General features: G+C 45.3%; 1 protein-coding gene across 1 annotated transcript in view; it reads right to left on the bottom strand.

Annotated features, from left to right (window-relative positions):
• The window catches only part of wu:fb13g09 (ATP-binding cassette sub-family C member 5), a 52,414-nt gene that overhangs the window by 15,942 nt on the left and 10,861 nt on the right, over positions 1-25,611 (bottom strand). The window contains exons 5-22 of the mRNA XM_021561518.3: positions 23,596-23,829; positions 19,800-19,973; positions 18,511-18,658; positions 14,326-14,474; positions 14,052-14,159; positions 13,544-13,906; positions 9,330-9,401; positions 8,974-9,098; positions 8,611-8,683; positions 8,104-8,307; positions 7,557-7,682; positions 7,095-7,212; positions 6,654-6,838; positions 6,015-6,179; positions 4,887-5,016; positions 4,572-4,725; positions 1,596-1,724; positions 905-1,091 (exon numbers count right to left, since the gene is read on the bottom strand). Of these exons, the coding sequence (XP_021417193.3) occupies positions 905-1,091; positions 1,596-1,724; positions 4,572-4,725; positions 4,887-5,016; positions 6,015-6,179; positions 6,654-6,838; positions 7,095-7,212; positions 7,557-7,682; positions 8,104-8,307; positions 8,611-8,683; positions 8,974-9,098; positions 9,330-9,401; positions 13,544-13,906; positions 14,052-14,159; positions 14,326-14,474; positions 18,511-18,658; positions 19,800-19,973; positions 23,596-23,829 (2,844 nt within the window). The remainder of the gene's footprint in view (positions 1-904; positions 1,092-1,595; positions 1,725-4,571; positions 4,726-4,886; positions 5,017-6,014; positions 6,180-6,653; positions 6,839-7,094; positions 7,213-7,556; positions 7,683-8,103; positions 8,308-8,610; positions 8,684-8,973; positions 9,099-9,329; positions 9,402-13,543; positions 13,907-14,051; positions 14,160-14,325; positions 14,475-18,510; positions 18,659-19,799; positions 19,974-23,595; positions 23,830-25,611) is intronic.

A 25,611-nucleotide genomic window follows, 5' to 3' on the forward strand; every position in this document is an offset into this window, starting at 1 on the left:
GAAGGACAATTATGTGGATATATTGAAGCTTCATCTCAAGACATCAGTCAGGAAGTTAAAGTATGGTTGCAAATGGGTCTTCCAAATGGACAATGACCCCAAGCATACTTACAAAGTTGTGGCAAAATGGCTTAAGGACAACAAAGTCAAGGTATTGGAGTGGCCCTCACAATGCCCTGGCCTCAATCCTATAGAACATTTGTGGGCAGAACTGAAAAAGCGTGTGCGAGCAAGGAGGACTACAAACCTGACTCAGTTACACCAGCTCTGTCAGGAGGAATGGGCCAAAATTCACAACTTATTGTGGGAAGCTTGTGGAAGGCCACCCAAAACATTTGACCCAAGTGAAACAATTTAAAGGCAATGCTACCAAATACTAATTAAGTGTATGTAAACTTCTGACCCACTGGGAATGTGATGAATTTAAAGCTGAAATAAATCACTCTCTACTACTATTCCGACATTTCACATTCTTAAAATAAAGTGGTGATCCTAACTGACCTAAGACAGGGATGACAGCTTTGCACACAAAGTGTGCAAAGCTGTCATAAAGGCAAAGTGTCTATTTTGAAGAATCTCAAACATAAAATACATTTTGATTTGTTTCACACTTTTTTGGTTACTACATGATTCCATGTGTTATTTCATAGTTTTGATGTCTTCAATATTATTCTAGATGGAGAAAAAAGTACAAATAAAGATAAACCCTGGAATGAGTAGGTGTGTCCAGACTTTTGACGGGTCCTGTATAGAACATCAAAAAGCCTTCATAAAAACATTCCCATAAAGGGCAGTCAAAATAATTCACAGATCGCAAGGACATACTCTAGCAGTGCGTGTCTGTTTACATGCGTGTGTGCGTGTTTACATGCATGTGCATGAATGTGCTTTTGTGTGTGTGTACCTGCACAGCGTAGGATATAGCCAAGCCTGCGTAGGCTGGGGGGATCTGGTTGTGCATGAAAACGATGAGCAGGGCTACGGTGGTGATGAGAATGATGCTGATCAGGTCCAGCCGTACAGCCAGCCAGCGCATAGCACAGCTGAACAGGTAGTGGGAAGCCTGGTTGGTGTCCAGTAAAGCCTGGTACCTGAGGTACACAGAGATAAACCAATAGGAATGGTTAGTGAAAGTCAACGGACCAATAACAGACTTAGTGGAAGGCTGCTCAGTGCCCACATTAGCTAAGCAGAAATCAAATGCTACTCAACTCAAAAGTCAAGGAAATGTTACTTAGGGGGGTTCTCTCATTATTAGTTGTGCAATTTGGGCAGCACCTAGTCTAGCGGTTAAGAGCGTTGGACCAGTAACCGAAAGGTTTCTGGTTCAAATCCCCGAGACAACTAGGTTAAAAAAAAGGTTGATGTACCCTTGAGCAAGGCACTCAACCATAATTGCCCCTGTATGTCGTTCTGGATAAGAGCGTCTGCTAAATGACAAAAAATAATAATTTAAAAATGTAGACGTGTGGTGGGCGAAGCTAACTGGACATGAACTGTCAAAACCAATGTCTTATCAGTGTTTGAAAAAACGTCCTGTGACAGATAGTGTCTTCCTATGAGCGCTATACGGTATATTAGTGTACTGTTCTCACCTGTGTAAGAAGTCGTCCCCTCTGCCATAAGCGTGAATGGTGGACAGCCCCTGGAGACTACTGGTGATGTGCGAGGTGAAAGGTGATTGGCTGATGTTCTCCAGACGCTTCAGCTCGCGAATCAGAACCCTAGTCAGACAAAGAGGAAGTGGAACATCAAGTCGATTACTTAAACGTACCAGAGCACCACTTTAGGGATGCTAAAGAAGTCCACTCACTCACCATTTCTCTAACCTCTACTCTGTGACCCCCAGCCAAACCTCTACTGTTCAACTCACAATGATGCAGTGGATAGCTGCCGTCTTACGGGATGAACCAATGTACATGGTATTATGAGCAGAGCTCTCGAGAATAAACGCTATTGGCTAAGTTGACTGATCTCTGTCCGTTTCATTTAAATAAGAACCTTACAAATTCTTAGAAACAGACAGAGTGTATTAATTGCATTGGTTAATGAACACATTGGAACAAAATTCCCCCCCCAGTCAAACCTCTACTCTGTGACCCTCCAGCCAATCCTTAGGGAGGGTTAAACATTTTAATTTCCCGTTGCAAAAATGTTTTCCATTGCGTGTTCTAAGGAACCTGATTCAACTTGTGAACTCATCACCAAACCAGACACTAGATCAGGACAACAACAACATTGTGAAATATCTAGGGATGGTGGTCGAGGAGAGGGTTGACAAACACTACATTATAACTCCAATGACAGTGCAGTTATCTGACAGGTTAGTGGACTATGATACACTGCTCAAAAAAATAAAGGGAACACTTAAACAACACAATGTAACTCCAAGTCAATCACACTTCTGTGAAATCAAACTGTCCACTTAGGAAGAAACACTGATTGACAATAAATTTCACATGCTGTTGTGCAAATGGAATAGACAACAGGTGGAAATTATAGGCATTTAGCAAGACACTCCCAATAAAGGAGTGGTTCTGCAGGTGGGGACCACAAACCACTTCTCAGTTCCTATGCTTCCTGGCTGATGTTTTGGTCACTTTTGAATGCTGGCGGTGCTTTCACTCTAGTGGTAGCATGAGACGGAGTCTACAACCCACACAAGTGGCTCAGGTAGTGCAGCTCATCCAGGATGGCACATCAATGCGAGCTGTGGCAAGAAGGTTTGCTGTGTCTGTCAGCGTAGTGTCCAGAGCATGGAGGCGCTACCAGGAGACAGGCCAGTACATCAGGAGACGTGGAGGAGGCCGTAGGAAGGCAACAACCCAGCAGCAGGACCGCTACCTCCGCCTTTGTGCAAGGAGGAGCAGGAGGAGCACTGCCAGAGCCCTGCAAAATGACCTCCAGCAGGCCACAAATGTGCATGTGTCCGCTCAAACGGTCAGAAACAGACTCCATGTGGGTGGTATGAGGGCCCGACGTCCACAGGTGGGGGTTGTGCTTACAGCCCAACACCGTGCAGGACGTTTTGCATTTGCCAGAGAACACCAAGATTGGCAAATTCGCCACTGGCGCCCTGTGTTCTTCACAGATGAAAGCAGGTTCACACTGAGCACATGTGACAGACGTGACAGAGTCTGGAGACGCCGTGGAGAACGTTCTGCTGCCTGCAACATCCTCCAGCATGATTGGTTTGGAGGTGGGTCAGTCATCATGTGGGGTGGCATTTCTTTGGGGGGGCCGCACAGCCCTCCATGTGCTCGCCAGAGGTAGCCTGACTGCCATTAGGTACCGAGATGAGATCCTCAGACCCCTTGTGAGACCATATGCTGGTGCGGTTGGCCCTGGGTTCCTCCTAATGCAAGACAATGCTAGGCCTCATGTGGCTGGAGTGTGTCAGCAGTTCCTGCAAGAGGAAGGCATTGATGCTATGGACTGGCCCGCCCGTTCCCCAGACCTGAATCCAATTGAGCACATCTGGGACATCATGTCTCGCTCCATCCACCACAGACTGTCCAGGAGTTGGCGGATGCTTTAGTCCAGGTCTGGGAGGAGATCCCTCAGGAGACCATCCGCCACCTCATCAGGAGCATGCCCAGGCGTTGTAGGGAGGTCATACAGGCACGTGGAGGCCACACACACTACTGAGCCTCATTTTGACTTGTTTTAAGGACATTACATCAAAGTTGGATCAGCCTGTAGTGTGGTTTTCCACTTTAATTTTGAATGTGATTCCAAATCCAGACCTCCATGGGTTGATACATTTGATTTCCATTAATAATTTTTGTGTGATTTTGTTGTCAGCACATTCAACTATGTAAAGAAAAAAGTATTTAATAAGAATATTTCATTCATTCAGATCTAGGATGTGTTATTTTAATGTTCCCTTTATTTTTTTGAGCAGTGTATGATGAGAGCACACAGGGGAGTCAGAGTGTAATTCTGCCTAGGACAAGACAACCATTTCCTGGCACAGCTCAGGCCATTCCTTGGCTCTGCTAGAATCATTTCTGAATGATGTGTGATTTATGAGCCACAGACCCACACTACCACGACACTCGACTGAGTCAGCAGGGAAGTGTGAGAGAGAGGGTTTTATTGACAAAGGTGGGGTGGAGTTCTACTTTTAGGTCCATAGATAGGCTGCACATGTGAATAACAAGTCTGCTCATGAATCCTCCCCGGCGGGAGGGGGGAGGGAGGAGAAGAGGGCAGGGGATTAAAGAACATGACACTCCTTATTCTGAGACTACCTACACAAACATGTTTATGCAGTTTGTACTTTCATCTCAAGATGCCAGCTGGCAAAGTACACCACATCAATAAATGGGACCCGTCCCAAAAAGCACTTTATTCCCTATATTGTGCGGGCCTTGGTCAAAAGTAGTGCCCTATATGGGGAATGGGGTGCCTTTTGAGCTTGCTTTTAATGAGGGAACTGGTTAGATGTGTCACGCTGAATAATAAATTACCCAAAGACCTAGGGAACCCTAATCCATCTCTACACTTATCTTCTTTAAATCAAAGCACGCATGAGCATACACGTATAAATCGATTGGTTGTAGCCTGACCTGGAGACGCGGTTGACAATGAGGAGGAAGGCTCCCAGGGGCAGGAGGGAGATCAGGAACCAGGGGAATACAATGCCCACCATGACCAGGCAGAAGAGCACCAGGGTCATGTTCTGGAGAAGCATCTCAGCCTGCATGGCCAGACGGACGTCCACTGTGGATGGTTAGAGAGAGATAGAGAGAAAAGGGGACCGAAAGAAAGAGAGAGGACACAGAGGGAGAGAGAAAACAAAAAACTGTCAGATCACACTGTGTTGTCTGGGTGGTATGGGCACCTCAAGGCTCGGAGTATGAAGTCAAGGCAAGACACCTCACCCTCGTCCATGTCTCGGGAGAAGCGGGTGAGGATGCGGCCCAAAGGTGTTGTGTCAAAAAAGCGCATGGGGCTCAGGAGGAGGCGGTGGAACAGCTTGTCGTGGAGCACCGAGGCAGCCCGAACAGTGCACTGTCAGACAAACACAGTGGTGTTTCAACACGGAGCCAGACATAACACTGGTAAACAGATGGGTTGTCGGGACTCGGGAAAGCTCAACACCCAGGCGCAACAAATGCAAGTAGGAGTAGACATTAGAGAATTGTTGCCAGCATTCACAGCTATGAACACATACTACCTAACGCTCATATGACATGTTGCTAATGCTAGTTGGCCATATGTTGTTGTTGTTGATGATGTGTCCCTATTAGTAGTCACTGTGCTGTTAAGAGCAAGTGGAAAGTTTCTCGGGTCATGCAAACTGTCAAATCCTCAGACATAAATTCATGTCTGGCAGGCTGACACAAAGGTTATGAACCCATGTCTAGGTTAACGCAGTGAGAAACATCTGGCAGAAATGCCTTTTGGCAGGAGAGAACACATTCAATCTATTAATAGAATATGCAACACTCCCACATTCACGTTACAGCTAGCGTATTTTTTTTTATAAGATTAGCCATCTTCGGGAAAAGTTTGTGTCACACAATTACGTGAGGACATAACCTCTGTAATGGGCTGTCAGGAAAGTTTAACAAACACAGGGGACATATCCAAAGGGACAGGGACACACAGCGGCACACGCACACACACAGCTATTAAAGCAGCGTGTCACGGCACTGGACAGAAATGGATTTAGCCTGCAGGCACTTTCAATTATAGTAGTGCAACTCATGAAAACGTCTTAAAGACAAATAGAGAGAGTCAAGGTTGTACCACAACAACTTTGCACTTCTTTCCTTTGAAAAGGGCCTGAGCGTAAATCAATGAAAACCTGACTTATGGAGACTATGGTTACGTCCAGAATGGTATCCTATGGGCCCTTGTTAAAAGTAGTACCCTGGAGTGAATCGGTCAGTGATGCACTCTCCTTTGACAGGCCTTAGAGTGCATCAATGAATGGTCCTGACATTTCAAGACGAGAGAACAATCCACAAGAACCACTCTAAAAGACATTTGAGCAAGATGCTTACCTTGACGAACACTAGCCCCCTCATTGTCTTCAGGAAGAGAGCGGCCCCCATGGACAGCACATAAACTCTTGAGTAGTATTGAACGTGAGGGTTGAGCCTCATGCTGTCGCTTGCCAACCCCACCAATGTTTCATTGGTTTCGTTCTCCAGGATTAATGATGTATTCTGAGGGCAGATGGAGGGATACACACAAGGCATTTCTATCCAATGAAGGAAATAAATTAAACAAAGCCAGCTGAGACAGAAGACATGAAAGCAGCAGCCATTTGGGTAATGTCGCTATTCCAAACACATCCTTCAATCAGACACGGATGACAGCTTTGCAGCACATCTGCTTTTTGCCGGCTCGTCTCGTTTTAATTACGTTTACAGAGACACCGGTACTTTTTTAATTACACGTGCTGAGATTAATGCTCGCACTTTCCCCACTACAACTCAGTGATGCACAGAAGTCGTTTTACTTGTGGGAGACAGCCTGCTACAGTATAGACATCCCTCAGAGTAGGCAGAAGTTGTCCTATCCCACTAACACAGCATCAGATATTTCTTTAAATTCTAATCATTCTAAGTATTGTAGGTAGGGTAATCTGGTCCTAGTTATGTGTCCGTGTGTAAGGCCATCAGAAAATCCAAACTCACCCCACTGCGCTGGCGGATCCAGTAGCTCAGCCACCAGTTACTGAAGGCGATGCTGCCAGTGGTGAAGAGGAAGAGGATGACGTTGATGATGAAGGCATAAGGGCCTCCAGCCGCATTGATGTAGGCCTTGTACACATCCCAGGCCACGGCACCAGAGCCCTTCTCCTCCGCTTTCATGAGCTGGTCTGGAGAGTGAAGAAAGGGAAGGAAAGAAGGAAGGAAGGAAAGAAGAGAATTAGAAAGGGAAGGAAGGAAAGAAAGAAGGAAGGAAGGAAAGAAGAGAATTAGAAAGGGAAAGAAGGAAAGAAGAGGAAGAAAGGAATGAAGGAAGAGGAAGGAAGAGAGAAGAAGGAAGAAACCTGTGAGTAATTTCCTCATTTCAAGCCAACCGCTTTAAAGGGAACATATTAACACATTCTATTTGGCGCAGTCGAGTCTCACCTCCTTTCCCTTTCTCCACCGGCGGTCTGGCAACTTTGGCGAAATTCCCGGTGGTCTCAACCTTTTCATCTCCCTCTTTCTTCAGGTTTGTTTTCACCAGGTTCTTTTTCACCAGGTTCTAGGAGAGCATGCCAAAGAGACCTACAGCATAAGACAATCGGCCAAGTCATAACACTGCCAGTAAGTCATTTAAACAGAGATATTGGTGACAGGGTCTTTAGCAGTGTGACACCGATAAATCAACGCCGACCTAAATAATGAAAGGCCCTGTATGCATTAACATTTCCCAGCCACCCACTTGGCTTCTCCTGCCTCATGAATTACGCAGGATGTGACGTACGATAGTGTTGTGTAAAGAGGGATGAAAAAGGTGTTTTTACATAGAGGAGAGCTGGGCTAGCCTGGTCCCAGGTCAGTTTATGCTGTCTTGCCAGCTCATGCCAATGCATGCCAATGCATTACCTCCTGCTGTACGCTGTTGAAGAGAGCGGCGTAGTCACGGTCTCTGCCCATAAGCTGGGAGTGGGTGCCATGCTCGGCAATCTGCCCGTCCTTCATCAGAATCACGTGGTCACACTCTGCCAGGTACTGAGAGAGGGTCAACACCAGTGAGATCTGTGATTCTCCTGATGAAGAATCCTGGGCTATAGTATGCTCCTCTATATTTCTATATGGCTCCCTTTCCTTAGCCTTCTCATTTCGGGACAAATTCTTGAGAGTCACACTCTTAACTTAGCTTTTATGCATTAATGTCAATGGGAGACTTGTGTGAAAACTCAAGTGGCACTATAATCACCGACCTAGGTGGTCTACATAGGGTCTCATTTCCTTTCAGATTAGGCGTCCCAAAGATATACAAGGGAGTAGTTAAGAAAGCCATTTCAGATAAATGAATGCCATTTCCTATAATTTGGCCATAGTACACAAGTCACTTATTTGCTGCAAATTATTCTTTCTCACATAAATACAATTTGAATTGATCATTCAGATAATCAGAAGCTCCTCTTACCTGCAGCTGGTGTGTGACAAAGATGGTGGTCTTGCCCTTGGACGCCGTGCGGATGGCATTGTGGAAGAGGTGAGAGCCCACGTGGGCGTCCACGGCACTGAGAGGATCGTCCAGGAGCAGGATGGGCCGCTCGCTATACAGGGCACGTGCCAGGCTCACCCGCTGGCGCTGCCCGCCACTCAGGTTGGCACCCCTCTCACCTATCTGGAGTGAAAACATTGGGACAATGTTGACAAAATGTATCAAGGATCATTTCTGATTGATAGGCTTCACACAGAGGCAGCAACAGACCAGACATGTACTTACATAACACTTTATCATGTTCTCTCACACAACACCACAATACACCCCATCTATAAATGCATGTACTACTTACTAGCCTGTTACATGGTAAATACACTATACCAAAGTAGCAGAAAGTGTAAGGCAAATGTATTGTCCAGAATGGCCAGAGTTCATATTGAGAGCATCTCCAGCAGAGAGATGTAATAGCGGTCTGATACATACCTCAGTCATATCCCCATAGGGCAGCTCTGTCAGATCAGGAATCAGGCAGCAGGCAGAGACCACAGCATTATACCTAATAAGGAAACACAGCCAAGGACATGACTTAACATGAGAGGGAAACACAGTCATGGTCCAGAGAAATGAGTAAACCATGAGTTAGAAATGAGCCTTTGGCCCTTCTGAATGTGAAACTATCAAACTATGACATCCAAACGTGACTGGTCATAGACTACAGATGAAAATGAGCCGTCTACCTAAATCCAGCACTAAGACACCTCTAAATGGTATGCGTTGTTGCTTTCATTGTGTACTGTTCCATAATAAATGCCTCAAAAGTCATAAACACAAATCAATCAATCTTACTTGTCTTCGTCGTATTCTTTTCCGAACAGGATGTTCTCCCTCAGTGAGTCATTGAGGATCCAGGCCTGTTGAGCCACATAGGCAAAGCCGCCACCGGCCGCCACATTGCCCTCCAGCAGGGTCATCTGTTGCACACCAGAGATAAGACTCATGTTAAAACATACTAGAGGTAAAGCTGACCTGGGCTTTCACGAGAGGGAAAATACTTGAACTGCATTTGATTGCCTGGTACAACGGAACAGTCACAAAAGTGCAAAAATCAAGCTTAATCAAACGCACCTCAAATGCTTTCCAGTCTGGTTTGTGGGGGAATCCCCCAGTAAGCTGGTTTGAAGGCCAATGATATAGAACCTCACCTGTCCCAGCAGAGCAGACAGCAGAGAGCTCTTTCCGCTCCCCACAGCTCCACATATTCCTACCAACGCCCCCTGCAGATCAGAAGGATACCAGGGAGTATTGGTATGGATTTGAAATTGAAACACTCAGTCCATTTCAAAAGGAAAGAAGTTGCTGACTCCCTCCAATTGTCTACTCTTTCAGTCGTTCTCTTTATGAGTTGTGCTACTATAATCAAATGTGCCTGCATGCTAAATCCATTTATCTGTCCAGTGCCAGTGACTCAATGCTTTAGAGCAGTGGTATTCAAACTTTCTCAATTTTTTCCACCAGAATTTCAGATGACACCATTTTTTGGGGCACACATTTCTAGCAACCCCACCCAAAATATAATGACACAACCTTAAAAATCTGTACATTTTGAGGACCCCAGGAAGAGAAGCTGCTGCCGCAAAAGCTAAAAATAAAATTCTCAGATGGAATAAAAAATATATACAGTACCAATCAAAGGTTGACCACCAACACATTCAATGGTTTTTCATTATTTAAAAAAACTATTTTCTACATTGTAGAATAATAGTAAAGACATCAAAACTATGAAATAACACATATGGAATCATGTAGTAACCAAAAAAAGTGTTAAACTAATACAAATATATTTCAGATTCTTTAAAGTAGCCACCCTTTGCCTTGATGACAGCTTTGCACGCTCTTGGCATTCTCTCAACCAGCTTCATGAGGTAGTCACCTGGAATGCATTTCAATTAACAGGTGTGCTTTGTTAAAAGTACATTTGTGGGATTTTTGTTCTTTCTTAATGCGTTTGAGTTCCTTCTTAAATCCGTAGTGTGCTGACAAGGTAGGAGTGGTATACAGAAGATAGCCCTATTTGGTAAAAGACCAAGTCCATATTACGACAAGAACAGCTCAAATAAGCAAATAAGCAAAGAGAAACGACAGTCCATCATTACTTTAAGACATGAAGGTCAGTCAATACGGAAAATTTCAACAACTTTGAAAGATTCTTTAAGTGCATTCGGTAAAAACATCAAGCACTATAATGAAACTGGCTCTCACGAGGACCGCCTCAGAAAAGGAAGACCCAAATTGCTGCAAAGAAACCACTACTAAAAAAGGACACCAACAAGAAGAGACTTGCTTGGGCCAAGAAACACAAGCAATGGACATTAGACCGGTGGAAATATCTCCTTTGGTTAGATTAGTCCTAATTTGAGATTTTTGGTTCCAACCGCCGTGACTTTGTGAAACGCAGAGAAGGTGAACGGATGATCTCCACATGTGTGTTTCCCACCGGGAAGAATGGAGGAGGAGCCCAGTGGGGGTGCTTTGCTGGTGACGAATTTAGAATTTAGAATTCAAGGCAAACTTAACCAGCATGACTACCACAGCATTCTGCAGTGATACACCATCCCATCTGGTTTGCGCTTAGTGGGACTATCATTTGTTTATCAACAGGACAATGACCCAACACACCTCCAGGCTGTGTAAGGGCAATTTATTATTTTTTTTACCCCCTTTTTCTCCCCAATTTTGTGGTATCCAATTGTCGCTACAACTCCCGTACGGGCTCGGGAGAGACGAAGGTTGAAAGTCATGCGTCCTCCGATACACAACCCAACCAGCCGCACTGCTTCTTAACACAGCGCGCATCCAACCCGGAAGCCAGCCGCACCAATGTGTCGGAGGCTACACCGTGCACCTGGCAACCTTGGTTAGCGCGCACTGCGCCCGGCCCGCCACAGGAGTCGCTGGTGCGCGATGACACAAGGACATCCCTACCGACCAAGCCCTCCCTAACCCGGACGACGCTAGGCCAATTGTGCGTCGCCCCACGGACCTCCCGGTCGCGGCCGGTTACGACAGAGCCTGGGCGCGAACCCAGGGCCTCTGATGGCACAGCTGGCGCTGCAGTACAGCGCCCTTAACCACTGCGCCACCCGGGAGGCGCAGAGAGTGTGCATGTGGGTAAGGAGAAAATGCAAAGAGTGTGCAAAGCTGTCAGGGAAAAGGGTGGCTACTTTGAAGAAGCTGAAATATATTTTGTTTATCACTTTTCTGGTTACTACATGATTCTATGTGTGTTATTTAATAGTTTTGATGCCTTCATTGTTATTCTACAATGTAGAAAATAGTACAAATAAGAAAGAAAAAAAATCTTGAATGAGTAGGTATCCAAACTTTACTTGTACTGTATACAGTTGAAGTGGGAAGTTTACATACATCTTAGCCAAATACATTTAAACTCAGTTTCACAATTCCGGACATTTAATCAGAGTAAAAATTCCCTGTCTTAGGTCAGTTAGGATCACCACTTTATTTTAAGAATGTGAAATAATGTCAGAATGATAGTAGAGAAAATTATTTATTTCAGCTTTAATTTCTTTCATCACATTCCCAGTGGGTCAGAAGTTTACATACACTCAATTAGTATTTGATAGCATTGCCTTTAAATTGTTTCACTTGGGTCAAACATTTTGGGAAGCTTTCCACAAGCTTCTCACAATAAGTTGGGTGAATTTTGGCTCATTCCTCCTGACAGAGCTGGTGTAACTGAGTCAGGCTTGTAAGGCCTCCTTGCTCACACACGCTTTTTCAGTTCTGCCCACAAATGTTCTATAGGATTGAGACCAGGGCATTGTGAGGGCCACTCCAATACCTTGACTTTGTTGTCCTTAAGCCATTTTGCCACAACTTTGTAAGTATGCTTGGGGTCATTGTCCATTTGGAAGACCCATTTGCGACCAAGCTTTAACTTCCTGACTGATGTCTTGAGATTTTGCTTTAATATATCCACATACTTTTCCTATCCTCATGAAGCCATCTATTTTGTGAAGTGAACCAGTCCCTCCTGCAGCAAAGCACCCCCACATGACGCTGCCACCCCCGTGCTTCACAGTTGGGATGGTGTTCTTTGGCTTGCAAGCCTCCCCCTTTGTCCTCCAAACATAACCATGGTCATTATGAACAGTTTTATTTTTGTTTCATCAGACTAGAGGACATTTCTCCAAAAAGTACGGTCTTTGTCCCCATGTGCAGTTGCAAAGCGTAGTCTGGCTTTTTTATGGCGGTTTTGGAGCAGTGGCTTCTTCCTTGCTGAGCGGCCTTTCAGGTTATGTCGACATTATGTCGTTTTACTGTGGATATAGTAACTTTTGTACCGGTTTCCTCCAGCATCTTCACAAGGTCCTTTGCTGTTGTTCTGGGACTGATTTGCACCTTTCGCACCAAAGTACGTTAATCTCTAGGAGACAGAACGCTTCTCCTTCCAAAGCGGTATGATGGCTGTGTGGTCCCATGGTGTTTATACTTGCGTACTATTGTTTGTACAGATGAATGTGGTACCTTCAGGCATTTGGAAATTGCTTTCAAGGATGAACCAGATTTGTGGAGGTCTAGAACTTTTTTTCCTGAGGTCTTGGCTGATTTCTTTAGATTTTCCCATGACGTAAAGCAAAGAGGCACTGAGTTTGAAGGTAGGCCTTGAAATACATCCACAAGTACACCTCCAATTGACTCAAATGATGTCAATTAGCCTATCAGAAGCTTCTAAAGCCATGACATCATTTTCTGGAATTTTACAAGCTGTTTAAAGACACAGTCAACTTAGTGTATGTAAAACTTCTGACCCACTGAAATTGAGAGACAGTGAAATAATCTCTAAACAATTGTTGGAAAAATGACTTGTGTCATGCACAAAGTAGATGTCCTAACCGACTTGGCAAAACTATAGTTTGTTAACAAGAAATTTGTGGAGTGGTTGAAAAATGAGTTAAATGTATGTAAACTTCCGACTTCAACTGTATATATTTTACATCAACAAATAACCTTCAAGTCATTACATTTTCATATCTTATCAATATGAAAGAAACCAAAAAATACATTTACTAAATACAAAATACATTTACAAAAATACAAATAAATACAATTTTCAAAATTTTTTTGAATACAATAATCTGTCCTCTGATTTCTTTGTTCCAATTGTATTCATAAATAAATAGCCAACCCCACTGCGTTCCCCCCCAGACCTTGAACACCACTGCTTTAGTGTGTGTGTGTGTGTGTGTGTATGTGCAGGTTTGCATGTGTGCGTGCATGCATATATTTGTCAATGTGTACAAGCATTTGTGTAGGCTTGTATGAATGTAAATCAGGGTTGTTTTGTGCACATGTGAATACACCTGTCTAATTGATGGTGCTTGTTCGAGCAGTTTACCTTCTTGACGCGCAGATCGATGCGATGTAGGGTTTTGTGCAGCGGTGGGCGGATGATGGAGCTCTGGGTAGAGGAGATGGTGCTCTGGGGGCTCTCCTGTTCCATGTGGGTAAGGAGACTCTGTCCGTTGGGACCCTCGTTGTTTCCCTTACCCTCTTCTGCTGTGATATACAAGCTCAATTTCTCCTTGCGCAGTACTCGATGCATTCCACCTCTCTTGCACTGCTTCTTGGGGACGGGGGTGGCTTTGGCGGGAGCTTTGGCCTTCTCCCAAGCCAATGTGGCGCACCGGAACTCCACGGCGTTCATCGGGTCGTCCGTTTTGGCCAACACAACCTCTCGGTCCTCCATCAAGAAGAGTCTCTGTTGACATATGATATACTGTATGATATATGGAGAAGAGTAATGAATGTACATGTCTATTTAGAAGTGCTATGCTGACAACAGTCCACTGAACGCTACAATCATTCCCAATTTTGTACAACAATCTCGTCTGTCTTTCAATTACCTGAAATCGGTTGACTGCCACAGAACCCTCTGATAATGCTCGTACAGCCAAGGGCGTGACTTTGAGGGCAAAGGTCATGGAGTTGAAGACTGCAACAACAGTAAAGGCCTGAAGGGAGCAACAAAGTGGTCAAGTAATTTCACATTTAGTGTAATTCCACATATTTAAAAGCTACTGGGGAGCTTTCTATTGAAACAAACAAAAAAAGCTACTGGTAGATATTGAAGTCACTTGACTCTTGAAAAGTTAGTGACAGCTGAGTGGAGGGGTTTACCTGGGCAGCAGTGAGGTCAAAACCCAGGGCCATGTGTAGAGTGAATGTGCAGACACTGGCGATCACCACGACGATGGGGGCCACGCCCACTGTGAGGCTCTGAACACAACCAGCCCTCTCCAGTATCCTCCTCTCCTCAGATCGCACCGCTGGGGGGGACAGAAAGAGAAAGCAGCAGAGAGCGAGCAAGGCAGAGAGCGACAGAGAGCGAGCGAGGCAGAGAGCGAACGAGGCAGAAAGAAAGAATGAGCAACAGAGAGAGGAAGTGAGCGACAGAGAGAGAGAGGGAGCGAGCGACAGAGAGAGAGAGCGACAGAGAGCGAGCGAGCGAGCGACAGACAGGCAGAGAGAGCGAGCGACAGACAGGCAGAGAGAGCGAGCGACAGACAGGCAGAGAGAGCGAGCGACAGACAGGCAGAGAGAGCGAGCGAGCGACAGACAGAGAGAGCGAGCGACAGACAGAGAGAGCGAGCGACAGACAGAGAGAGCGAGCGACAGACAGAGAGAGCGAGCGACAGACAGAGAGAGCGAGCGACAGACAGAGAGCGAGCGACAGACAGAGAGCGAGCGACAGACAGAGAGCGAGCGACAGACAGAGAGCGAGCGACAGAGAGCGAGCGACAGAGAGCGAGCGACAGACAGAGAGAGCGAGCGACAGACAGAGAGCGAGCGACAGACAGAGAGCGAGCGACAGACAGAGAGCGAGCGACAGAGAGCGAGAGCGAGCGACAGAGAGCGAGCGACAGAGCGACAGAGAGCGAGCGACAGAGCGACAGAGAGCGAGCGACAGAGCGACAGAGCGAGCGACAGAGCGACAGAGCGAGCGACAGAGCAACAGAGCGAGCGACAGAGAGCGACAGAGAGAGAGCGAGCGACAGAGCGACAGAGAGAGCGAGCGATAGAGAGCGAGCGACAGAGAGCGAGCGACAGAGCGACAGAGAGCGAGCGACAGAGAGCGAGCGACAGAGCAACACAGAGCGCGACAGAGCGACACACAGAGAGCCACAGAGCGACACACAGAGAGCGACACACAGAGCGAGCGACAGAGCGAGCGAGCGACACACAGAGCGAGCGGCACACAGAGCGAGCGAGCGGCACACAGAGCGAGCGACACACAGAGCGAGCGACACACAGAGCGAGCGACACACAGAGCGAGCGACACACAGAGCGAGCAACACACAGAGCGAGATAGCACAGACAGAAAATAGACAATGAGCTCTTGTATTACCACTGTAGAGTCTTTCAGGAATTTACGCCTGGCACTGTACAGTTATATTCAGCCCCAAACAACAGAGAGAGTCCCTTACAGTCATGGCCAGAAATAAGAGAGACAAGTTGGGCCTCGCGGCCATAAATGGTATGAAATGGACTTTTAAAATTGTGGGCCATTGGCAGTTGTCCAAGTCAAGTGGCTTGTCATCCATGATTGTGTACATCTTCTAAATGCATGTGTTGGCTGCTTCATTCAACAGTCCATTCAGTGCACTCTGGCTCCAAGCAAAGGTTTCTTTCTAACACAGCCAAGGCTACTACGTGCTCCAGGAAAGCTATAACATGACTGCACTCCTCCTAAAACACATTTCATATTATTCTCCAGGGACTCACAGCAGTGTTGTTGGATTGCCTTTGTAGAAGCTGCTACATATACAATGTATATTTTATCAGCAGGTGGAATAGGGCCATATACTAACACTAACTGAAGAGAACGATATCAGAACTCCTGATATGAAACTCGATAGCCCTTAAGATGAATGTCCAATTAATGATCATAATAATAGGTATTATCACTATTATCCAAACAGCGGGCTGTTATGAGGATATGAGTCCAACCTGGCTAATTACAGTCATGATTAAAAGCACCACACGTTTCTTATCCACAATGTAAGGCAGAGCCTCGTGAGAAATGTCCCCCCTCCCTCTCTAATTCTTCAATCTCCTCTAAGTGGAACAACCCTCTGCAGGTCTTAGGTATCAAAGAGCTTTAAACGCTTTTCAAATTAAACTTTGGGCGCAGTGATCCAATCAGGGCTTGTGTAATGTGGGAAGGCATGGAAGGAATCTCAGCCAATGGAACCTAACGGGAATGGAGTTGCCGGGTCAATTCCGGGGATGAATCTAATTTGAATTGATGATTGGAGGATTTGAACTAATGGATTTCAGGTAATGGGTTGAATTTCCTAGACTGACTGGAATTGAAAGAGAATTGTCCTAACAGAGAAGAAAATGTAAATAAAGTCAAATAAAGGAAGTACGAATTTGAGAGGCATTCTCAGCTGGAAATAATCACTCTAACCCAGACGCAAAAACAGGAAGTGAGTATTATGATTTTTGCTGTGTCACTGGGCCAGTGCTGTAAAAATGATGACTGCTGAGTTACTGGCCCTGTAACATAAACATGATGACTGCAGAGTCACTAGCCCCTGTGCCATGATGACTGCTGACTTACTGGCCCCTTGTCATAAACATGATGACTGCAGAGTCAATGACCCTGTGGCATGATGACTGCAGAGTCACTAGCCCCCGTGCCATAAACATGATGACTACAGAGTCACTGACCCTGTGCTAGAAACATGACTGCTGAGTCACTGGTCCCTTGTTATAAACATGATGACTGCAGAGTCACTGGCCCTGTGCTAGAAACATGACTGCTGAGTAACTGGTCCCTTGTTATAAACATGATGACTGCAGAGTCACTGGCCCTGTGCTAGAAACATGACTGCTGAGTAACTGGTCCCTTGTTATAAACATGATGACTGCAGAGTCACTGGCCCTGTGCCAGAAACATGACTGCTGAGTAACTGGTCCCTTGTTATAAACATGATGACTGCAGAGTCACTGGCCCTGTGCTAGAAACATGACTGCTGAGTCACAGGTCCCTTGTTATAAACATGATGACTGCAGAGTCACTGGCCCTGTGCTAGAAACATGACTGCTGAGTCACTGGTCCCTTGTTATAAACATGATGACTGCAGAGTCACTGGCCCTGTGCTAGAAACATGACTGCTGAGTAACTGGTCCCTTGTTATAAACATGATGACTGCAGAGTCACTGGCCCTGTGCTAGAAACATGACTGCTGAGTCACTGGTCCCTTGTTATAAACATGATGACTGCAGAGTCACTGGCCCTGTGCTAGAAACATGACTGCTGAGTCACTGGCCAGTTGTCACAAACATGATGACTGCAGAGTTACTGGCCCTGTCATAAACATGATGACTGCAGAGTCACTGGCCCTTTGTCACAAACATGATGACTGCAGAGTTACTGGCCCTCTGTCATAAACGTGATAACTGCTGAGTTACTGGCCCTGTGCCATAACATGATGACTGCTGAGTTACTGGCCCCGTGCCATAAACGTGATGACTACTGAGTCACTGGTCCCTTGTTATAAACGTGATGACTACTGAGTCACTGGTCCCTTGTTAAACATGATGACAACTGAGTCACTGGCCCCGTGCCATAACATGATGACTACTGAGTCACTGGCCCCGTGCCATAACATGATGACTACTGAGTCACTGGCCCCGTGCCACAACATGATGACTACTGAGTCACTGGCCCCGTGCCACAACATGATGACTGCTGAGTCACTGGCCCCGTGCCATAACATGATGACTACTGAGTCACTGGCCCCGTGCCATAACATGATGACTACTGAGTCACTGGCCCCGTGCCATAACATGATGACTACTGAGTCACTGGCACCGTGCCACAACATGATGACTGCTGAGTTACTGGCCCCGTGCCACAACATGATGACTACTGAGTCACTGGCCCCGTGCCATAACATGATGACTACTGAGTCACTGGCCCCGTGCCATAACATGATGACTACTGAGTCACTGGCCCCGTGCCATAACATGATGACTACTGAGTCACCGGTCCATAACATGATGACAACTGAGTCACTGGCCCCGTGCCATAACATGATGACAACTGAGTCACTGGCACCGTGCCACAACATGATGACTGCTGAGTCACTGGCCCCGTGCCATAACATGATGACTACTGAGTCACTGGCACCGTGCCACAACATGATGACTGCTGAGTCACTGGCCCCGTGCTATAAACAATATGACTGTGGTCTGGTGTTTATCCTCACCAAGTGACCTGACCAGAAAAAAAACAATACAAGCCCAGTGTGTGTGTGTGTGTGTGTGTGCGCACAAGTGTTACCAAACACTCACTGTGGATGTTCTGAGCGAAAGCGTTTTCCAAGCAATACATCTTGATGAACTTGATACAGCCGAGGATCTCATTCATGAGCCTCACGCGCTGGTCAGTCACTAACACACACTTCTTACGAAAATACGCTGTGAGACGTGAAGCCAGCATCTGTCCCGGATAGAGAGAAGCAAGAAAATAAGTAACAGAGGAGAAATGTGAGTGTCGTAACAGGGAAATGAAGGCAGACAGTCTACATCCCTATGTTTCCCCTAGTGCACTACTTTAGAACAGAGCCCCATGGGCCCTGGTCAAAAGTAGTGCTCTGTATAGGGAATAAGGTGCCTTTTGGGATGCAGAGACAGCCCTATTGCATCAGCTGTACGGCAGGGTTACTGCAAGGAACAGGCTATAAACGGCTTCCACATCAAGGCAAAGGTCCCCAACAGGCAGGCTCAGACTGAAGCTAACTCAATTGAAAGACTAACAGCAGCAAAGTCGACAGGAGATTGGCAGGCGGAGAGTTTTGGGGAAGTTGAAGTGCAACTCCACCACAATTTCATTATCTCCTGCACAATACCAGTGTCAACCTATGTGAAAACAGTGCAAAACTATGTTTCGTAGAAACAAATCAAGTTTGAAAGTTGTACCCGATGACATCCTCGAAAGTTAAAACATTATATAAACAGTGATTTTCAAAACACAGATTTGCGGTGACATGGGGAGCAAGAAAATACCCTCCCTAGAAATCCGTTGCAGGTTTTGAAAATCACTGTTTTTTAACCTACCCTGTGATGCCACAGAGAAGCCCTTTTTAGGACCTTTTTTCTTATCTTTTTAACCACAGATCATAGAAGCAAGCTGTTTTCACATGTGTAGACACTGGTTTACTGCTGGAGATGAAGAACATGAGATTGAAAAATGGCAGAATCGCCCTTTAACTTCCCCAAAACCCTTTTAAGGGGAATTAACAGGCTGTGCTGTAAAGGATAACGGTCTGTGAAGTGAAGGACGTTCACTTTAGTTCTACAGTTACGGGGAAATATGATGCAGTTCATCACTAATACTATAATCAGGAAAGACAATTCATGAATGATTAAGTGCTGAGAATGAGATAAGTTCAAAGGAATCATGCTCCAAGTAACACTGCTGTCAAAATAATGTTTACTTTCATAGTGTATTCTTTTTTCAGTAACTAAAGCTTTGTTCCTAACTTTCCTTTAGACATCGGTTCACATTTTTTCGTTAGTCAGCACTTTTGTTTTCCATAAGGTGTGCATTCCTTTGTTAGGAGACATGGAGGACTTCCTACCATAGCAGGGTAGAAGAAGATGAATATGGCTGATCCAACCAGTGCAGTGGGTCCCAGAAAGTAAGCAGTGTAGGACAGACCCAGGATGCCAACCAGCGGGCCCCCGGCCAGCAGACAGCCCACTGAGACTGCCTCGTATACCCGCTGGCCATCGCTGGAGCAGATGTTGATCAGCTGTAGGGAGGGACATTGACACAGAACGTTAGTGGACACATTGAACAGACCATTTACTTCACAAGGACATAGTGAGTCAAAGAGAATGAAATTAACCCACAGAATCCTGAAATGTTGCAATGAGAATAAGCTACAATAGTAGAGCATGGACAAAGGGCTGAGACATTGGCACGACAGAGGATTTTATTTTTTTCATTGAAACAAACAATCAAACTAATACAATGGAGTTATTTGTTATCTGAGACACACCTACAATGTAACCACTAGAAGTGCATTTCACTTTCAGAACTGAAGGCAGTGTCTGTGGGGTAGGGTTGCACATTTTGGGGAATATTCAGAGGTGGAAACTTTCTGTGGGAATTAACGGGAATATATGCAAATTAGTATTAATACCATTTAAATGTAGATGTTTTTTTGCATTGGATATATTTACCATATCATATGGAAACAGAAACCTTTATCATAAGTAGACATAATTGCAAATTATTAAATCCTTCCAATAGAAATAAAAAACTATTTAGTTACAAATTTAACTTTAATTAAATGAGTTGACTCTTCACATGGGATGATTTCATTGAACCACAAAAGGGAATATTGAATGATCCCCAATGATCCATCGCATCTCCCAAAAACTTTTTCAACATACATCTGTAAAATGATAGTCTAGAAACTAAAGCGGTGGTTGTCTTCCTCTCAGGCTTCCATGTCTTCTCCCTGGACCTCCTCAATGTCCACCTCTTGAACATCAGACTCTGAGGTCTCATCTTCACTGTCACTTTCCAACCTTGTTGAGGATGGCTCGTTGTCAGGCTCAAAAAGCCTCAAATTTGCCCGGATGGCCACCAATTTCTTAACCCTTGTATTGGTCAGCCGGTTGTGTGCTTTGGTGTGTGTGTTCCAAAACAAGGACCAGTTGCACTCTGAGGCGGCTGATGTTGGTGAGATTGAGGATGATGTAGGCAACAGGGGAAAGAGCCTCAGAGCCACAAAGTCCCTTCCACCATGTGGCTGATGAGATTTGTTGGCACGACTGCCATATTGCATCTCCATCCCAAAGCCCTTGCTTGGAAGTGTACTTCGCCAGACTGCCAAGAACCTTGCCCTCATCCAGGCCAAGGTGGTGAGACACGGTAGTGATGACACCATAGGCCTTGCTGATCTCTGCACCAGACAGGATGCTCTTGCCAGCATACTTGGGGTCCATCATGTACGCTGCGGCGTGTATCGGCTTCAGGCAGTCTTCACGCTTTTTGATGTATTTCAGAACTGCAGTTTCCTCTGCTTGGAGCAACAGTGAAGTGGGCAGGGCATTACGAATTTCTTCTCTTACACCTGCAAGCAGAGTCTGAACATCAGACCGGATGGCATTGTCTCCCCCAATCCGTGCAATGGCTACTGCAGTAGGTTTCAGGAGATTCAGGCTGCTTACCACTCTCTCCCAAAATACATCATCCAGGAATATCCTCTTGATGGGGCTGTCCATATGAGCAGACTGTGTGTGGTACGGCCATTTCTTGGAAAGACTCCTTAGCCTCAGGGACACTGTCAATCATGATGACAACACCACCCCAACGGGTGTTGCTGGACAGCTTTAATCAGGTGCGCTTATTCTTCTAACTTTGATTGGTGAGGTAGATTGCTGCTATAACTTGATGACCCTTCACATACCTAACCATTTCCTTGGCTCTCTTGTAGAGTGCATCTTCAGTGCCATGATGTCCTTGAGCAGCAGATCCAATGGGTGTGATGTGAGTGTAGGAATCCTCCACTTTAGACCAAGCAGCCTTCATGTTCGCAGCATTGTCTGTCACCAGTGCAAATACCTTCTGTGGTCCAAGGTCAATGATGACCTCCTTCAGCTCATCTGCAATGTAGAGACCGGTGTGTCCGTTGTCCCTTGTGCCTGTGCTCTTGTAGAAAACTGGTTGAGAGGGGGGGGATATTATGTAGTTAATTATTCCTTGCCCACGAAAATTTGACCACCCATCAGAGATGATTGCAATACAGTCTGCTTTCTCTATGATTTTCTTGACCTTCATTTGAACTCTGCATCCAGAAAATGAGTAGATAAAGCATGTCTGGTTGGAGGGGTGTATGCTAGGCGAAGAACATTCAGAAATCTCTTCCAATACACATTGCCTGTGAGCATCAGAGGTGAACCAGTTGCATAGACAGCTCGAGCAAGACATTCATCAGCATTTCTCTGACTACGTTCCTCCCTTGAGTAAAAAAAAACTTCTGACTCGTCTGATTCATCATTTTCACCTCAAATAGAAATAGAGGAACTTTTGTCAGAGGTTGCTTGTTGTGAGCGCTGAGGGAACTTTATGCACTTGGCCAGATGATTCTGCATCTTTGTGGCATTCTTCACATATGATTTGGGACAGTATTTGCAAATGTACACCGCTTTTCCTTCTACATTAGCTGCAGTATAATGTCTCCACACATCAGATAGTGCCCGTGGCATTTTCCTGTAAAGATGAGAAAAAATACATGTAAAAAAATAAAAATACAATTCCATCTACAGATTAATCTAACTGCTGAACTATTTAACACCTTTGTAAGAAATGTTTTCAAATTAAACATGTATGGAAACAGGTGAATTAAAACTCAGTTAGCAGGCTCAAGCAAGCTAAAACCCACATGGTAGCAAAAACTAACTGCCAGAAAGTTAGAAAGGATTTAAACACACTACTATTTACTAGTTAACAAAAAAATAATGTATGTCCTATAAAATATATTCACCCCACCCAGTATTGAAATAAAAACTTACCAGAAAGCATGTAGTCCTTGGCTCAGACAGCATAGTAGTGTGGGCTCAATGGCATCTCATTAGTGTGCAAGATCTTGAGAATAAGCTGTACATGTGATGGAAGAGCGCACTGCGCATGTGATGGAAGAGCGCACTGCGCATGTGATGGAAGAATGCACTGCGCATGTGATGGAAGAATGCACTGTGCATGTGATGGAAGAATGCACTGCGCATGTGATGGAAGAATGCACTGTGCATGTGATGGAAGAATGCACTGCGCATGTGATGGAAGAATGCACTGCACATGTGATGGAAGAATGCACTGCACATGTGATGGAAGAATGCACTGCGCATGTGATGGAAGAATGCACTGCGCATGTGATGGAAGAATGCACTGTGCATGTGATGGAAGAATGCACTGCACATGTGATGGAAGAATGCACTGCACATGTGATGGAAGAATGCACTGCGCATGTGATGGAAGAATGCACTGCGCATGTGATGGAAGAATGCACTGTGCATGTGATGGAAGAATGCACTGCACATGTGATGGAAGAATGCACTGTGCATGCAGAGGGTTGCAATTCCATTGAATTGGGAATAGTTTAACCAAAATATACCACAAGACCTAGAATTGCCTTATGCATATCACACAAAAAAGGTTCACTGTTATAAGCTAAATTTTTGATAAATTTAAGCAAAAATCCCCATATTCCCGGGCTTAACTTCCCATGGAAAAATTCCGGAAATTTACCGTCACTCAAACACCCTAGCCTGTTCGCAGATCTGTTTGGGCCCAGGCATGACAATGACCATAGGAGTTGCCTATACTGCACTAACAGATCTGGGACCAGGCTAACAATCACTCACCTCTCCAGCACTGATGTCTTTGGTGCTGCGCAGGCGGAGGATCTTGTGGAAGGCGAATGTGAGCGCTGCACCCCGGAGGCGAGCAGCAGTGCGGTAGTTGACGGCCCACATGAGCGCCAGCGACCAGGAACGCATGAGCTCCATCAGGAAGATCCCTGCCACTAGGGAGAGGCCGTAGGGCAGCCAGGCCTCCGCACTCTGAGAATACTCCAGCAGGGCACGCACCAGGAGAGCCTGGAAATGGGAATGAGGTAGGAAAGGGAGAGGTAAGAAAAGAAGCGTAGAAGAGGGAGAGGAAGGAGAGTAGGCAGAAAGAGGAACATTTTGAGCCAGATTAGAGACATACAATAAGGTAATTGAGGAAGACAGACAGAGTGAACTGAAGACTTTGGAAGGACAATGGGAAAGATAGGTACAGTCTTAAATGATGACATTAGATGGTGCCCATCTTTCCCTTTCATTTGGGATTGAGCCATACGGATCTACAGTGCATTCGGAAAGTATTCAGACCTCTTGATGACTTTTTTCACATTTTGTTACGTTACAACCATATTCTAAAATGGATTAACTAAAATGAAAAATCATCAACACACAATACCCCATAATGACAAAGCGAAAACTTTTTTTTTTTTTAAAGTTTAGCAAATGTATTAAAAATTAAAAACAGAAATACCTTATTTGCATAAGTATTCAGACCCTTTGCTCTGAGACTCAAAATTGAGCTCAGGTGCATCCTGTTCCCATTGATCATCCTTGAGATGTTTGTTTCAACAACTTGATTGGAGTCCACCTGTGGTAAATTCAATTGATTGGACATGATTTGGACAGGCACACACCTGTCTATATAAGGTCCCACAGTTGACATTGCATATCAGAGCAAAAACCAAGCTGTGAGGTCAAAGAGCTCTGAGACAGAATTGTGTCGAGGAACAGATCTGGGAAATGGTACCAAGAAATGTCTGCAGCATTGAAGGTCCCCAAACAACACAGCGGCCTCCATGAGAAACAAGATTCTCTGGTCTGATGCAACCAAGATTTAACTATTTGGCCTGAATGCCAAGTGTCACTTCTGGAGGAAACATGGCACCATCCCTACTGTGAAGCATGGTGGTGGCAGCATCATGTTGTGGGGATGTTTTTCAGCGGCAGGGAGACTAGTCAGGATTGAAGGAAAGATGAACAGAGCAAAGCACAGAGAGATCCTGCATGAAAACCTGCTTCAGAGCGCTCAGGACCTCAGACTGGGGAGAAGGTTCACCTTCCAACAGGACAACGACACTAAGCACACATCCAAGACAGCGCAGAAGTGTCCGAATGTCCGAAAAGCGACCCAGCCAGCGCCTGGACTAGAACCCGATCTTACATCTCTGGAGAGACCTGAAAATAGCTGTGCAGCGACGTTTCCTATCCAACCTGACAGAGTTTGAGAGGATCTGCAGAGAAGAATGGGAGAAATACAGGTGTGCCAAGCTTGTAGTCATACCCAAGAAGAACTCGAGGCTGTAATCCCTGCCAAAAGGTGCTTCAACAAAGTACTGCGTAAAGGGTCTAAATACTTATATACATTTGCACCCAAAAATAAGTTCTCAATTTTAGAAAAAGGCTGTAAAGTAAAAAATGTGGAAAAAGTCAAGGGGTCTGAATACTTTGAATGCACTGTGCATAACAACTGACTGGGGTCATGAACTCATCTCAACATTAGACCACTCAAGGTCTGAAAATGTGCAGGTGTCCAAAATTGTAATTACAGTAAGATTACCAATGCTACTATAGTTCAATTTATGCCAATATAAATCTGTACAGTAGGCCTACATAGCACCCAGGCAGGAATGTGAGACAAATGATTCATTGTGTAACTTGTAAATACAGTTAATAATTAGTGGAATGAGGAAAGCTGCTAGCATGTACAGTAGCATGCCACACATCCATATAAACAGCCAGAGGTGTTGGAAACAATACAGCCATTCAATATCTCAGTTAAGGAACCCACGAATTGAATTGCCTTTCATCTGAAAT

This window comes from Oncorhynchus mykiss, chromosome 14 (genome assembly GCF_057628025.1).
Source record: "Oncorhynchus mykiss isolate SJ-2025 chromosome 14, ASM5762802v1, whole genome shotgun sequence".
Classification (NCBI taxonomy): domain Eukaryota; kingdom Metazoa; phylum Chordata; class Actinopteri; order Salmoniformes; family Salmonidae; genus Oncorhynchus; species Oncorhynchus mykiss.